Source organism: Mercenaria mercenaria, chromosome 18 (assembly GCF_021730395.1).
Source record: "Mercenaria mercenaria strain notata chromosome 18, MADL_Memer_1, whole genome shotgun sequence".
Lineage (NCBI taxonomy): Eukaryota > Metazoa > Mollusca > Bivalvia > Venerida > Veneridae > Mercenaria > Mercenaria mercenaria.
The window spans coordinates 62,325,977-62,339,218 of NC_069378.1; the positions used below are offsets into that span (position 1 = coordinate 62,325,977).

Sequence of the window (13,242 nt, forward strand, 5' to 3'; positions counted from 1 at the left end):
ATTATTTGTTTCATTCTTTAAAAAACACCTTTTTGAACAGTATGCTATCAGATATATATCAAAATATTAGTTTGAACCCAAACCATGCTTGACACGATTCTGTCTTTGCGACCAGTGTAGATCATGGTCTGCACTGTTCGCCATTCAGTCTATTAGTCTATGTTATAATTTGAAATCCCAGAGATATATGAATGATTATACTTTGTTTTTTCATGCATTTATTTAAAATACAACTACAAGTCAAAGTACATTATCTATGTAAATAAGCCATATAATTATATGACTTCGCCTAGTATTACAAATGATAGACTGATTGACCTCATCTTTGTTATCGTTACAGACTAGAAATCTGGATATTTGAACCAGTCTTTTTTTAAATAGTAGATACATGTGTTAACACTCTTTTTTTCTTTTACAATTAAAGTAGACATTTGATATAGGGCTTTCATACTTTTACTCAATATGCATAATTATTAGAATTTCAGCCTGCCAATTTAACCAGGTTATACTTATTCTCTACAGCACGGTGGGATAAACTGAAGAGTTGGAAAGTTTTGAACGATGAGATTGAGGACAAGTTGAAATCGGCTGAAAAATTTGATCATGGCATGACACTAGACATTGGTCCACAGGTCAGTTAATGGTAGAATTTAAAAAGCAAAATAATGCTAATTTAATGAACATGTTGAATATTAAAAAGAATTGAGATTTTATATTCATAATGAGTGGAAATTGATAGATAAGGATTAATTTTGTTTGCTTAAATTTAACGGCGGGCAGTTAAGCTTACCAGTGTTCCTGGGTTATGTACCAGTCACAAACCTGTTCTCAGCAAGTAACTGCCAACTTCTCCACAAGAATCAGAGGTAAAGGACGAATGATCTCGAGACAAATGTCTTTTATCAATTTGTCATGGAGAACATACACCCACCCAGGGATTGAACTCACAGCCCCGCGATCTGTAGATCTGTGCTCTCCCTACTGAGCTATGCAGGCAGGTTGATAATGATTAGAATGTAATAAGCAGTAAGTCGGCTTTGAAGCAACATATTCTTGGATTGAAAAATGTTTAGACATTTTGTATACCTGTACACGGAAATTGATATGAATTTGAGAAAAAAGTGGTCCTTTCAAATGTTAATTTTGAATTACTATGGATACTTGCTAAGTCTAAAAAATAGCATAAAAATATGTCAGAAATTTTGCATGACAAACTGAAATTTGTAAAAGTTTCAAAAGAATATTTAAATTTTACAGGTAGTAAAGGCCAGTCAATGAATCTCTTTAAATTTTATTTGTATGCACGAAGTTTCATAAACTGACCTGTTTTTCAGCTTTTGTACACATTGCGACACCCTAGTGCCCTTAGATGTATGGACCATACTTCGTCGAAACTTGGAGAAATATTCACATGTCACTATAATAAAGGGGCAGTTCAAGGTGTCCGTGTATGGCTTGTGGAATCAAGGGATAAAGACGGTGCATGTAAAAATAAAGGGTAAGTGATAACTTTAACTGATAAACTTACTACTTTTGTGATTTAGAATAATAATCATAACCACAGAAGAAAACTAATTTTTTTTTTTTTTATTGTATATTTCGGCAGTATGTATAGGTAAGAGGTTCTGATAACCGGGCAAAGCCCGGTTATCAGAACGTCTTACCTACTTATTGGCAAATATGTGGGGGTGAAGAAATCTGACCTTCCTAATTAACCATGAAATTGCTGTTGTCAAACAAATTTGTGTCTTCAGAGGTGTAAGCTGAGTGTGAATTATTTTGTCTGTAATTTGGAGCCAAAACAGATGTGAATGTCTAGCAAAATGGTGGACCGTTTTCAGTTTGTTTCAAAGGATTATGTTGAGCAAAGAATTAAATGTTTAATTAAATATTTTCACACTTCATAATATCAGTATGTCACTGCATTCCTGTAAAGTACACCACAATAAATGAGTCTGATAAATAAATTGCCTTTATCCCTTGATTGTGGTCTTATCATGACCTTCCCAATTAAACCTGTCAGTTAAAAATTACGAAATAAGAACCGGGTTCTTACTGATTTTTTGGGGAATCATGAAGAACGCACCATTAAGAAGCAGTTTGCCAATAACTCTCAATACCTTACCTCCTTACCTACTACTTTTGTGTGTTACATGATAAGGTAAGAGAGGTAACTGTAAATGAAATGCTTAATACTGTTTTGTGCAGAGTTTTTCCCCACTAATTTGGGAGAGGGGCCGGAGCCTTTACAATTGGGAAAAATGTGTCGTAAAATGCCTAAATTGGGAATTGTTAAAGGTCATATTTTTTATAAGTTAGCAAACTGTCTTGTGTTTCAAATGTTTCAGGTTTAAGTCTTGTTTGAAAAAGTTGAAAAAAAGACAATAAATCTAAATTTGGGAATTTTAGCTTTGAAATTGGGAAAAAAAGATACTATTTGCCATTGGAATTGGGACCCAATTTCGGCCCAAAGTTGGCCAGAAAAAAAGCACTGTTGTGTTACATCTTTTTCAATAGAATTAGCATAATAGCTTTAATAACAGGAGGTTTTGTGTCACCTGGCCCCGGATTCATTTGTTATGTGTGAAACTTTGTCATAAGAACAACAAAAATGCATAAACTTTGTAGCAAGTTCTTACTGTTGATATTTTTCTGATATTTTGTTTTCTAAATTCAGTAAAATAATCTACTGGTAAGGCTTACATTTACAGAAATATAAATATACATATAAAACTAGTGCATTGTATATGAAACTGCATTGTACATGTATATTGATATTTTCAGTTTTGTATCATATATCAGCTGACAATTAGGACCGATATATATTGCTAACATTCAGGTCAGTTCAGATTATTTCAAAATAAAATAGCAGTTTTGCCCTGTTTGTGTCAGTATTCCAAAATCCAGTATTGATATTTCATCAACATGACTGTATCATTGATACATCAGTATGTCAATAAATGATGACAGACCAATATCTGCACAGTCTGGTCAGGATCCATGCTATTTGCTAACAGTTCTCTAATTACAATAGGCTTTGAAGCGAACAGCATGGCTCCTGACCAGACTGCTTGCATGCGCAGGCTGGTCTGATCCATGCTGGTCGCAAATGCACTATGTTGGTTTTTTCATGGCGTGGCTCACTTTGTGTATTCCAGGTTTGAGACAGACTGTGAAATCACATGCATGACATACGTCTCCAAACACAGGGCATACCTTGTGTTCTGTTCCGACTTGACATTGCGTGTTTTTACGGATGCTCGCAGTAACTTCGTTGAGATCGCCTGCATTCAGTGCTTGTCAACAATCCTGTGGTAAGTCTTTGCTGTTTCTTTTGTTTGAAACTTTAACCAGGTGTTAAACTAATGAATGATTAAATTTTTGATTCAAAATACATTTGTACTATTCTTGGTGGGAAACACTAGTATGATGTTTTGCTTTTATTGTGAAGAATTTTAAGTGTTCATAATTGTTAACTCATAATTTTGTTTTTCTAAGTCTTCTGAAATGTTGAAGAATAACCCTAAAAGTTAATCAACCATTAGCTTAATTGCCTGATAAAGTTTTGAACAACTGAGTCCTGATGTTGGAAAGCACTTTTATTAGAAACAGAGCAAAACTTGTTAAGTATTTTCACATCACATTACATTTTTTTTGCAATTTGACATCACTAGTTGCTCTGTTTGACAGATATTAGCAGAAACAAAACCCTCTTGAAGGTTATCATATCCATAAAATATTCTTTGATTACCTAGTTCTAAATGATTTTCTTATATTTGCATTTATAACATTTTCAAAATTTCATGAAGAACAAATGGGTTGGTCAATCCTGTAGAGAGTTAGAAGCAGGCTTTAAAATAAGACTATTTAATGAGCAGACATGATTTTTTTCCGCTTTAAAGCGGAAATCCGCTTCTCACTCCCTCAAAGACCGATTTTTTATGGTCGTTTCCGATTTTTTATGATCACTGAAAAGTCCAATTTTTTCGAATCCGTTTCGGTACTTTCACCACATTTCGGCATTTAGAATCGCACAGCTTCTGCTTCTAAACTAAGCAGCCCTTTTTTACGCAGCAGCCCTTTTTTACGCCGATTTTGGGGCCGAAATTCGGCCCCATTCCCCAGGCATAATAATATACTTTTATCACCAACTACACTAAAAAATTCCCCAATTGCAAGTCGTTGTTATCAGCGATAATTTCCACCGCCCATGGATTAATAGATCTGAATGTATATGCGTTCTAAAACGCTGCAATCGGAACATCTCAGATATTACCGTTAGCGTCGGTCATTGGGAATTTTCCTTTCCAAAGAAAAGCCTTTCTATTCCGGAATTAATATCTACAACAATCCGATTTGCGTATAAATTTATCTAATAACAAGCCGATTCGCGGAACGAAAATATCAGAAATGTTTTTAAAAGTCGAACGGTTCACAAATAATTTGCGCGATCGTCGTGTTCATTTCAATCGAGTTCATTTCAGTGCAATTTAAAAAGCTTTTTAAAAGTCATAAAATAAAAAAGCACAACTCTACTTTTGATAAATGACCTTATATTAAGTTTGAAATACAAAGGTCAAAAATAAAGAACTAAATATTGATTCTTTATAAACATCTAAGTAGTGAAAAATACCCATTAAAGGGAGATAAATCAAAAATTGCAAAGTATTAAAGGAATAATTATTTAATTAATTATTATTATATTTCTTATAAATATGAATGAATTTTTATGAAATAACAAAAAGAACCACTTAAAAAACATGAGTTTTGAAATTGAAATTAGGTGCCAGAAGCCTAGAATGCAGGATTTTTCACCATTTACCCAAGAGCTTTACCCCCAGACCCCCGGCCGTAATTTTCAGCTTTTTTGGCTAGGTTGCAAAATCATGTCTGAATGAGTGAAAACACTGGTCCAGTACCTGACCATGGAACCAAGGGTCATGAGTCTCAGCCTCTGGTCCAGCATGTGGATAAAGAGTCCAGTGTAAGGGCACATGCTAATAAACGGGTGAAGCTCTTGGAATAGGAGTGTCTTCTGTATCTTGCCCCCTCTCTAAACTAGAATTACTTAACAATCATCTGGAGAAGTAGCCCATATGACATATGATACTGGTGGCGACTATAAATAAAGTTACATAATAAACAAATAAAAAACATCTGCAAATAAAGACTGCCAGTAAATTCTTTATCCTCCTAATTAAATTTCAGCCAAAGTAAGAGATCTTAACATGTACATTAATTTTAATGTTTGCAGTTTGATATACAATGCACAAGTTTCACATGTATATTTATGTTTTCAGTTTCATAGACAATGCACAAGTTTCACATGTATATTTATGTTTTCAGTTTCATAGACAATGCACAAGTTTCACATGTATATTAATGGTTTCAGTTTCATATACAATGCACAAGTCTCACATGTACATTAATTATTTCAGTTTCATGTACAATGCACAAGTTTCACATGTACATTAATTATTTCAGTTGGATATACAATGCACAAGTCTCACATGTACATTAATGGTTTCAGTTGGATATACAATGCACAAGTCTCACATGTACATTAATGATTTCAGTTGGATATACAATGCACAAGTTCACATGTACATTAATGTTTTCAGTTGGATATACAATGCACAAGTCTCACATGTACATTAATGTTTTCAGTTTCATATGCAATGCACAAGTTCCACATGTACATTAATGTTTTCAGTTTCATATACAATGCACAAGTCTCACATGTACATTAATGTTTTCAGTTTCATATACAATGCACAAGTCTCACATGTACATTAATGTTTTCAGTTTCATATACAATGCACAAGTTCCACATGTACATTTATGTTTTCAGTTTCATATACAATGCACAAGTTCCACATGTACATTTATGTTTTCAGTTTCATATACAATGCACAAGTTCCACATGTACATTTATGTTTTCAGTTTCATGTACAATGCACAAGTTCCACATGTCTATTTATGTTTTCAGTTTCATATACAATGCACAAGTTTCACATGTATATTTTAATGTTTTCAGTTTGGTATACAACAAAGAGGATGATGAGGTGTATGCAGGAGGAATTGGATGTATTGAGGAATGGAAGGTTTTAGGGGCGGAGGTTTGTAGCCTATAGTTTGACTTACACAAAATACATGACCATAACTGCGTTTTGTGCTCTGTCTTTATATTTTTTAATTGGCAGAATCTTGAATTTTATGCAAATTAGTGCTTCATTTATAATAAAAATTTCTTCATGTTTGACTTTGTCTTTTTTCTTTTTTTAGCATGCAGCATCAGTGGTACCAGGCAGAAAATTCTTCACAGATCTCTCTAGAAATGATGTAGGTATTTTTAGAAAAAAATCTTGGGTCTTCTGAATACATTTAATTAAAAGATAAAAATGTGTGTTTTAATCTTAAGGGAAGACCTGGGCCCATATTCATAAAGCTCCTAAGGAAAAATTTTCCCTAAGGGACTAACTAAGGGAAAAGTTCCAAAACATTTTGTGGACGATTGTCGAGATAGTTGGCATGTCTAACAATATTGTCTTACAGAGTCTGGCATAGTAATGAAGATTACCAATAAACTTTGAAAAGTTATTGACATGTAAAAAAATGATATTTAAAAAGTGGGCTGGAAAAATGATAATGTCTACCTTAGTAACATAGCTGTTTCCTCAATGTTTCACAGATCATAGGTAACATTAACCTAGCTAGCACTCGGTTTTTCATTCCCCTGCTTTAATCATTACCCTCCTAAATTTAAAATTTCTATAGTGAACTTGTCCATCTTTCAATTTGGACAGTACCATTAACTGTTAAAAGGGGTTATTACCAAAAAAATACTGACTGAATAGCAAACAGTGCAGATCTTGATGAGACTGCATGGATGTGCAGGCTGATCATGATGTGCACTTGATGCAAAGGCAGAATAAATCATGTCCAGCATGGTAAGAGTTAACAGACAGGCTGTAAGATCGTTATTATGGCCAATGTTTGATGTTATGTTCCTGTGTATCTGTCATAATTAGAGGGAGGTAACTATTGTACTGTGGTGATTTTGTCATTAATTTGTATTTTAGTGGATCAGAGATATAAAAATTGTGAAAGAGAATGACCACTTGATAGCACAGCATGGAAATGGCCTTTGTGTTGTCCATTTTAAGGTAAGTTTTTCAAATTCAACAAAATACAATGTATTCATTTCCTTTATCTTCCAAGGAGATTTCTAAAGATACATAACTTGAATACTTTACTGTCATGACAACTCTCAGTCACGAGTAGGATTTTCAAAGAAATCTTTTTTGACTACAGTCCATTGGATCTTATTTTTAGGGGTATCTGCATTGAAAATTGGACAAGAATGAACTGTAGAAAGGTAGTTATATAATGGAACTACACTGTAGTTTTAGTATTATGTGACAACTTTTGCTGGAAAAATACAGACAACATTAGTAGTCACATTCTGCATAAACCATAAACTGTAAAAAGTTGAAACTTTGTTGATCTTTTCTTAGTTTTATACGTAATATGCCCTTGAATAGTGGTCAAGATCACAGTAAATCTGGCTACTGTTCTTTATTATACTGTAAAATCATAAATATTTGTGGGGGACTAGTTTTCGTGGATTTTGTGGTTGAGTCAATCCACGAAATTTAATCCCAACAAACAAGTGAAATTCCCATTCATTATAATATGTTCAAAAGTTGAAATCCACAAATTCATATACCCATGAAATTGCCGTTTTGACCAAAACCACGAAATTTCATGCCCACTAAATTAAATGATTTAACAGTATCTTTTTTGAAGTCATTGGTTGATTTACTTTGTCACAAATAGTAAAATGCAACAAAAAAGACAAGAAATAATAGATTTTAACCCATACCCTGCTGAATTTCTAAAATGAACTTGACCATCTTCCAATTTGGACAGTACCATTAACTGTTTAAAGTGGTGCTTACCCAAAAGATACTGACTGAATAGTGAACAGTGCAGATCATGATCAGACTGCATGGATGTGCAGTCTGATCATGTTCTACACTGGTCTCAAGGGCAAAACCAATCCAGCATGGTAAGGGTTAATTTAAAAATATGTATAGTGGGAAATTTTATATGAACCAGAATAATACAGCATTTGTGTGTGTAAAATTGTTGAAAATTATAGGATACCAAAATGTCTCATAGTTGTTCATCAGAAAGCTGTATTATTAGTCTCACATAAAATTTCATTTTCTTGTATAATTGTAGAGTAGAAAACAGATGCATAGAATTCCTAACAAACATGATGGACCACTTACATGGTAAGTTTCTCTGATAAACAATTTCATAGGTCTCATGGTAAGCTTTTACTGATAAACACATCCATAGGTCTCATAGTAATTTTTTTCTGATAAACACTCTCATACGTCTCATGGTAAGCTTTCACTGATAAACACTGCCATAGGTCTCATAGTATGTTTTTACTTAAAAGATAATAAGTTCCTAAATGTGGTTTATCGTAGAATAACCTGTGTTTTGAGTTCTTATGCGTAAGAAGATATGACGAAGGCCGTAGGCCTGAGTGATATATTGTTTCGCATAAGAACGAAAAACTCGAGTTATTCTATGATAAATCACACTTTTGAACTTGTTATTTCGATTCTAACATGACATACTAGTGTCAACAGTGTTAAAAAAAATGGTAACTACTTTTTACGACCGTGCTACACACCTGGATCGGATGACATCACTGCATGCAAGTGGTTTATTGCAGAATAACCTGAGATAGATTTTGCTGTACATTTATGTAGGGTATTTGCTGGTCGTGTAAGAATGATAAACACTGTCATAGGTCTTGTAGTAAGTTTTTACTGATAAACACTTCCATAGGTCTCTTAGTAAGTTTTACTGATAAACACTTGTCATAGGTCTCATTGTAAACTTTACTGATAAACAACACTGTCATATGTCTCATGGTAAGCTTTCACTGATAAACACTGTCATAGGTTTCATGGTAAGTTTTCACTGATTATCTCTGCCATAGGTCTCAATCATTGTAAGTTTTTACTGATTAACTCTGTCATAAAACTCATGGTAGCTTTTACTGATTAACTCTTGTCATAGGTCTGATTGTAAGCTTTCACTGGTTTACTCTGTCGTAGGTCTCGGTAACCTTTAATTATGAACTCTGTCATAGGTCTTATGGTAAGCTTTACTGATAAACTCTGTCTTAAGTCTTACGGTAAATTTTGACTGATAAACTCTTTCATAGATCTCATGATAAGGTGATTGGCTGCTTGCTGGCCACATAAACAAAAGGTACTTTTTTCAGTGCTTTTTCTGTGATTATACCATTGTGCATTGTGAAGTAAACTATATCTACAGTTTTAAAGGGATTCAAATGCTTACCATACACATAACATACTGTGAAATCATTAATATTCGTGGGGGACTAATTTTCGTGGATTTCGTGGTTGAGTTAATCCACGAAATTTAATATCAACGAATAAGTAAAATTCCCATTCATTTTATGTTCAAAAGTTGAAATCCACGAATTCATATCCCCACAAAATTATAGTTTTGACTAAAACCACGAAATTTCATGCCCACGAAATTAAATGATTTTACAGTACATGATTGATGAAGTGTAGATGGGTGTGACAATTTTTATGCCCCTGAAGGTGGGCGTATTAAATCACATTGTACATCTGTTTGTGCATCTATGTAAATTCTTGTCCGGGCTGTAAGTCTGCCATCCATAAAAGTTCCCCTTGAGACGACGTGTCATGCACAAGATCTAGACCCCGAAGGTCAAAGTCACATTTAGAGGTTAAAGATTAACATGGTCTGTTTTTTGTTCGGTCCATATCTCTGCCAGCGATGAAGGGATTTTAAAATTACTTGGCATAAATGCTCGCGGGCATTTGCCACTAATAGTGACAGCTCTTGTTTCTGAGATGGACAAAGGTTGTTGCCCAAAGGCCCCCTTCCTAATTTGTTGAGTGAACTACTTGTACATTTATAAACAGATTCCACTGAAACTTGATTACCAAGAAGTGTAAATGTGCAATTGGTGAAAGATATATCAAACTTACAATGAAACAAAAAAAAACTATATGCAGATTTATTTTTTAAGTAGAGCTTTTACTTATTATTTCAGCTGTTGTTACTACCCACAGAATGATTTTCTGATTACTGGTGGATCTGATGGCAAGATCAGGGTTTGTATTTCAAGTAGACATGTCTAGTTAAAGGGTTGCAACTTTTGATTATTGATGTCAATTTAAGTCTGTTTTTGGGAGACTGCAGTATTTCAAAAATCTGTTCTGTAATGTTGTCATAAAAAGTTCCTAATAAAAATAAAGTGTTGTTACTGTAACAGTAATTCTTAAAACTTTACCACAAATTGCTGAACATAATTTTACACCTAGAATTTTAACACTGGAAGTAAAATAAGACAGTCTTATCATTGTTTGAATTGTTAATTAGGTTGTTTATTCTATGGACAGCTTCTTGATCTGCAGCAATATTTGGGTCAGTGATGTAAATATAGTGATGCATAAGTGTGTAAAATCTGAAAGTTTCAAGAGGGATTTATTTTCACTACATCCCCTGACACATCATTATATGAATAGCCCAATGTTTCACAAGATGCCACTAAATCAAGAACATTCTACCTTGCAAACCACTTTCATTTGTGAATATTGAAAACTTTTAGCATCTTGAATAAATCTGATTTTACTGTATTCAGCTCTGTTTTTTATTTACAATTTTCTGATGCAGATGGATAATTGTTTTGAATTGAAATATAAAGGTGTGTCCTCGAAAAACCAGTACTTGGGTTGTTAGAAGTTGTGAGACCATGACCCTGGTTGGGTTTGAACCCACTACCATCGGGGAATGAGCAACCTATGCATTAAACATGTTACACTCTTTCTTTCCTGCTTGTAAATGTATCAAGTATACCGTGTTCAGACTACGTTTTTAATCCTACATTAACTTGGGTTTATTTTTTAAACTAGTTTGTGTCCACACTATATGTGGTGTAAAACGTGAATTTTGTAAAGGTCAAGTGGTTTCTGTAATGTAGCATTAAAACTACCTCGGGAGGTGGTTTTAATACTACATTAAAAAGTAATGCTACATTATTTTAGAAATGTGAACGCAAATGTGGGTTATAACTGGTTTTACAATTCCAAATCCACAGATCTTACCTTTTGGAGGAAGAATACTATGTGTTTCTCTTTTGTATCAAACAATTGATGCTATGGCTGGCAAAAGTAATTGGACTGTTGTTGAAACAAAAACATTAAATTGCGATATGGAGTCATGCTGATGCTCAAAATGGACAATAGATGGAATGAACAGAAATTCTTAGATGAACACAGTAGTTAAAATATTGATGACCCCTTCTTGTTTCTGTTAGCCTCAATTCTTTGTAACCTTTTTTGCTTATTGCAAGATATTTGTTAACTTCCAACATTGCATGTATATATTTAAACCACATTTCTTTGCCTAGTGTGGACGCAAACTAGATTATATTTTGATGGGTTTTGAATGTCAAATACCAATTATAGCCAATTAGTGCCTAATAAAAATAAAACGGTTCTGCTAGTGTGAACACGGTAGTAGAGGCTTTCTGCCAGCAGTTATTGTTATTATGGTGGTTCTGCACGTTTGATAAACCTGAAGTGATGCCGTAACATCGTTTATCTGGACAACATAGAATTAAGCCTGGATTTGGCATACGAAAATGAAACTCTTTTTTTTTATATATATATATAAAAATGACAACATTACTATCTTTCTATTAAAGTTAAAAATATATGATATTAAAACATCTGACAGGTAAAGAATTGAAAATAATGTCTTAAAACCAGCTTGAAATGTGCAGGTCATTTTAATCATAGGCTAATATTTCAAAAACAAGCACACGGACATATACATTTTATTTCACCATATTGTAGGCCATATCTTTATTCACGACCGTGAGAATTTAAATTAGAAACTGCGTTGTAGAAAAATTTCTATTTGCGAAAATGTTACAAAAATTTTGATTTTCCCATAGACTTAATTGCGTCAGTTCTGCTTTTCAAACTTTTCAGATCAGTCAAGCAAAAAATAAAGCACACGACCCTATCTTTTTTATTAGCTCACCTGTCACGAAGTGACAAGGTGAACTAAAATTGTGACCGCTTGATGTCCGTCATGCGTTGTCCGTCAACAATTTCTAAAAAAAATTTCTTTTTGAAAACCACTGGGCAGAATTACACCAAACTTCACAGGAATGATCTTTGAATGGCCCCCTTTCAAAATTTTTCAAAGAATTGAATTCCATCCAGAACTCTGGTTGCCATGGCAACCGAAAGGAAAACCTTTAAAAATCTTCTTGTCTAAAACCACAGGGCATAGGGCTTTGATATCTGGTGTGTAGCATCATCTAGTGGTCCTCTACCAAAATTGTTCAAATTATCCCCCTAGGGTCTAATATGGCCCCGCCCCGGGGGTCACATGGTTTATATAGACTTATATAGGGAAAACTTTGAAAATCTTCTTGTACAAAACCACATGGCCTAGGGCTTTGATATTTGGTATGTAGCATCATCTAGTGGTCCTCTACCAAGATTGTTCAAATTATCCCCCTAGGGTCAAATATGGCTCTGCCCCGCAGGTCACATGGTTTATATAGACTTATATAGGGAAAACTTTGAAAATCTTGTACAAAACCACATGGCCTAGGGCTTGATATTTGGTATGTAGCATCATCTAGTGGTCCTCTACCAAGATTATTCAAATTATCCCCCTACGGTCAAATATGGCCCCGCCCAGGGGGTCCCAAGTTTTACATAGACTTATGTAGGAAAAAAAGTTTAAAAATATTGTCTGAAACCAGAACACTTAGACCTTTGATATTTGGTTAGTAGCATTGTCTTATGGTCCTCAACCAAAATTGTTCAAATTGTACCCCTTGGGTGAAAAGAGGCCCTGTCCTAGGGGTCCCAAGTTTTATATAGACTTATATAGGAAAAAGCTTTAAAAGTCTTCTTGTCTGAAACCAATCTGACTGAAGTACATTTCCTATTACGCTACGCATAGGATCTGAGAACGACCTATTCATAGCCTCGTTCTGACGACCCTTTCGCTAGCCAATCAGAGCCTAACTTACAACTTGCAAATCTACCTGTAGCCTTGACTTTTGATATTTACAATTCTTATGTCGTAATGTATCAGATAGCCGGCTAGCTCAGTCGGTAGGCCACTTGC

General features: G+C 34.2%; 1 protein-coding gene across 11 annotated transcripts in view; it reads left to right on the forward strand.

The window, feature by feature from the left end:
• The window catches only part of LOC123538280 (uncharacterized), a 196,310-nt gene that overhangs the window by 2,067 nt on the left and 181,001 nt on the right, over positions 1–13,242 (forward strand). For all 11 annotated transcript variants that reach the window (XM_053530386.1, XM_053530383.1, XM_053530378.1 and 8 more), the window contains exons 3-10: positions 523–632; positions 1,335–1,498; positions 3,159–3,314; positions 6,038–6,119; positions 6,286–6,342; positions 7,083–7,166; positions 8,248–8,300; positions 10,139–10,199. In XM_053530386.1, the coding sequence (XP_053386361.1) occupies positions 523–632; positions 1,335–1,498; positions 3,159–3,314; positions 6,038–6,119; positions 6,286–6,342; positions 7,083–7,166; positions 8,248–8,300; positions 10,139–10,199 (767 nt within the window). The remainder of the gene's footprint in view (positions 1–522; positions 633–1,334; positions 1,499–3,158; positions 3,315–6,037; positions 6,120–6,285; positions 6,343–7,082; positions 7,167–8,247; positions 8,301–10,138; positions 10,200–13,242) is intronic.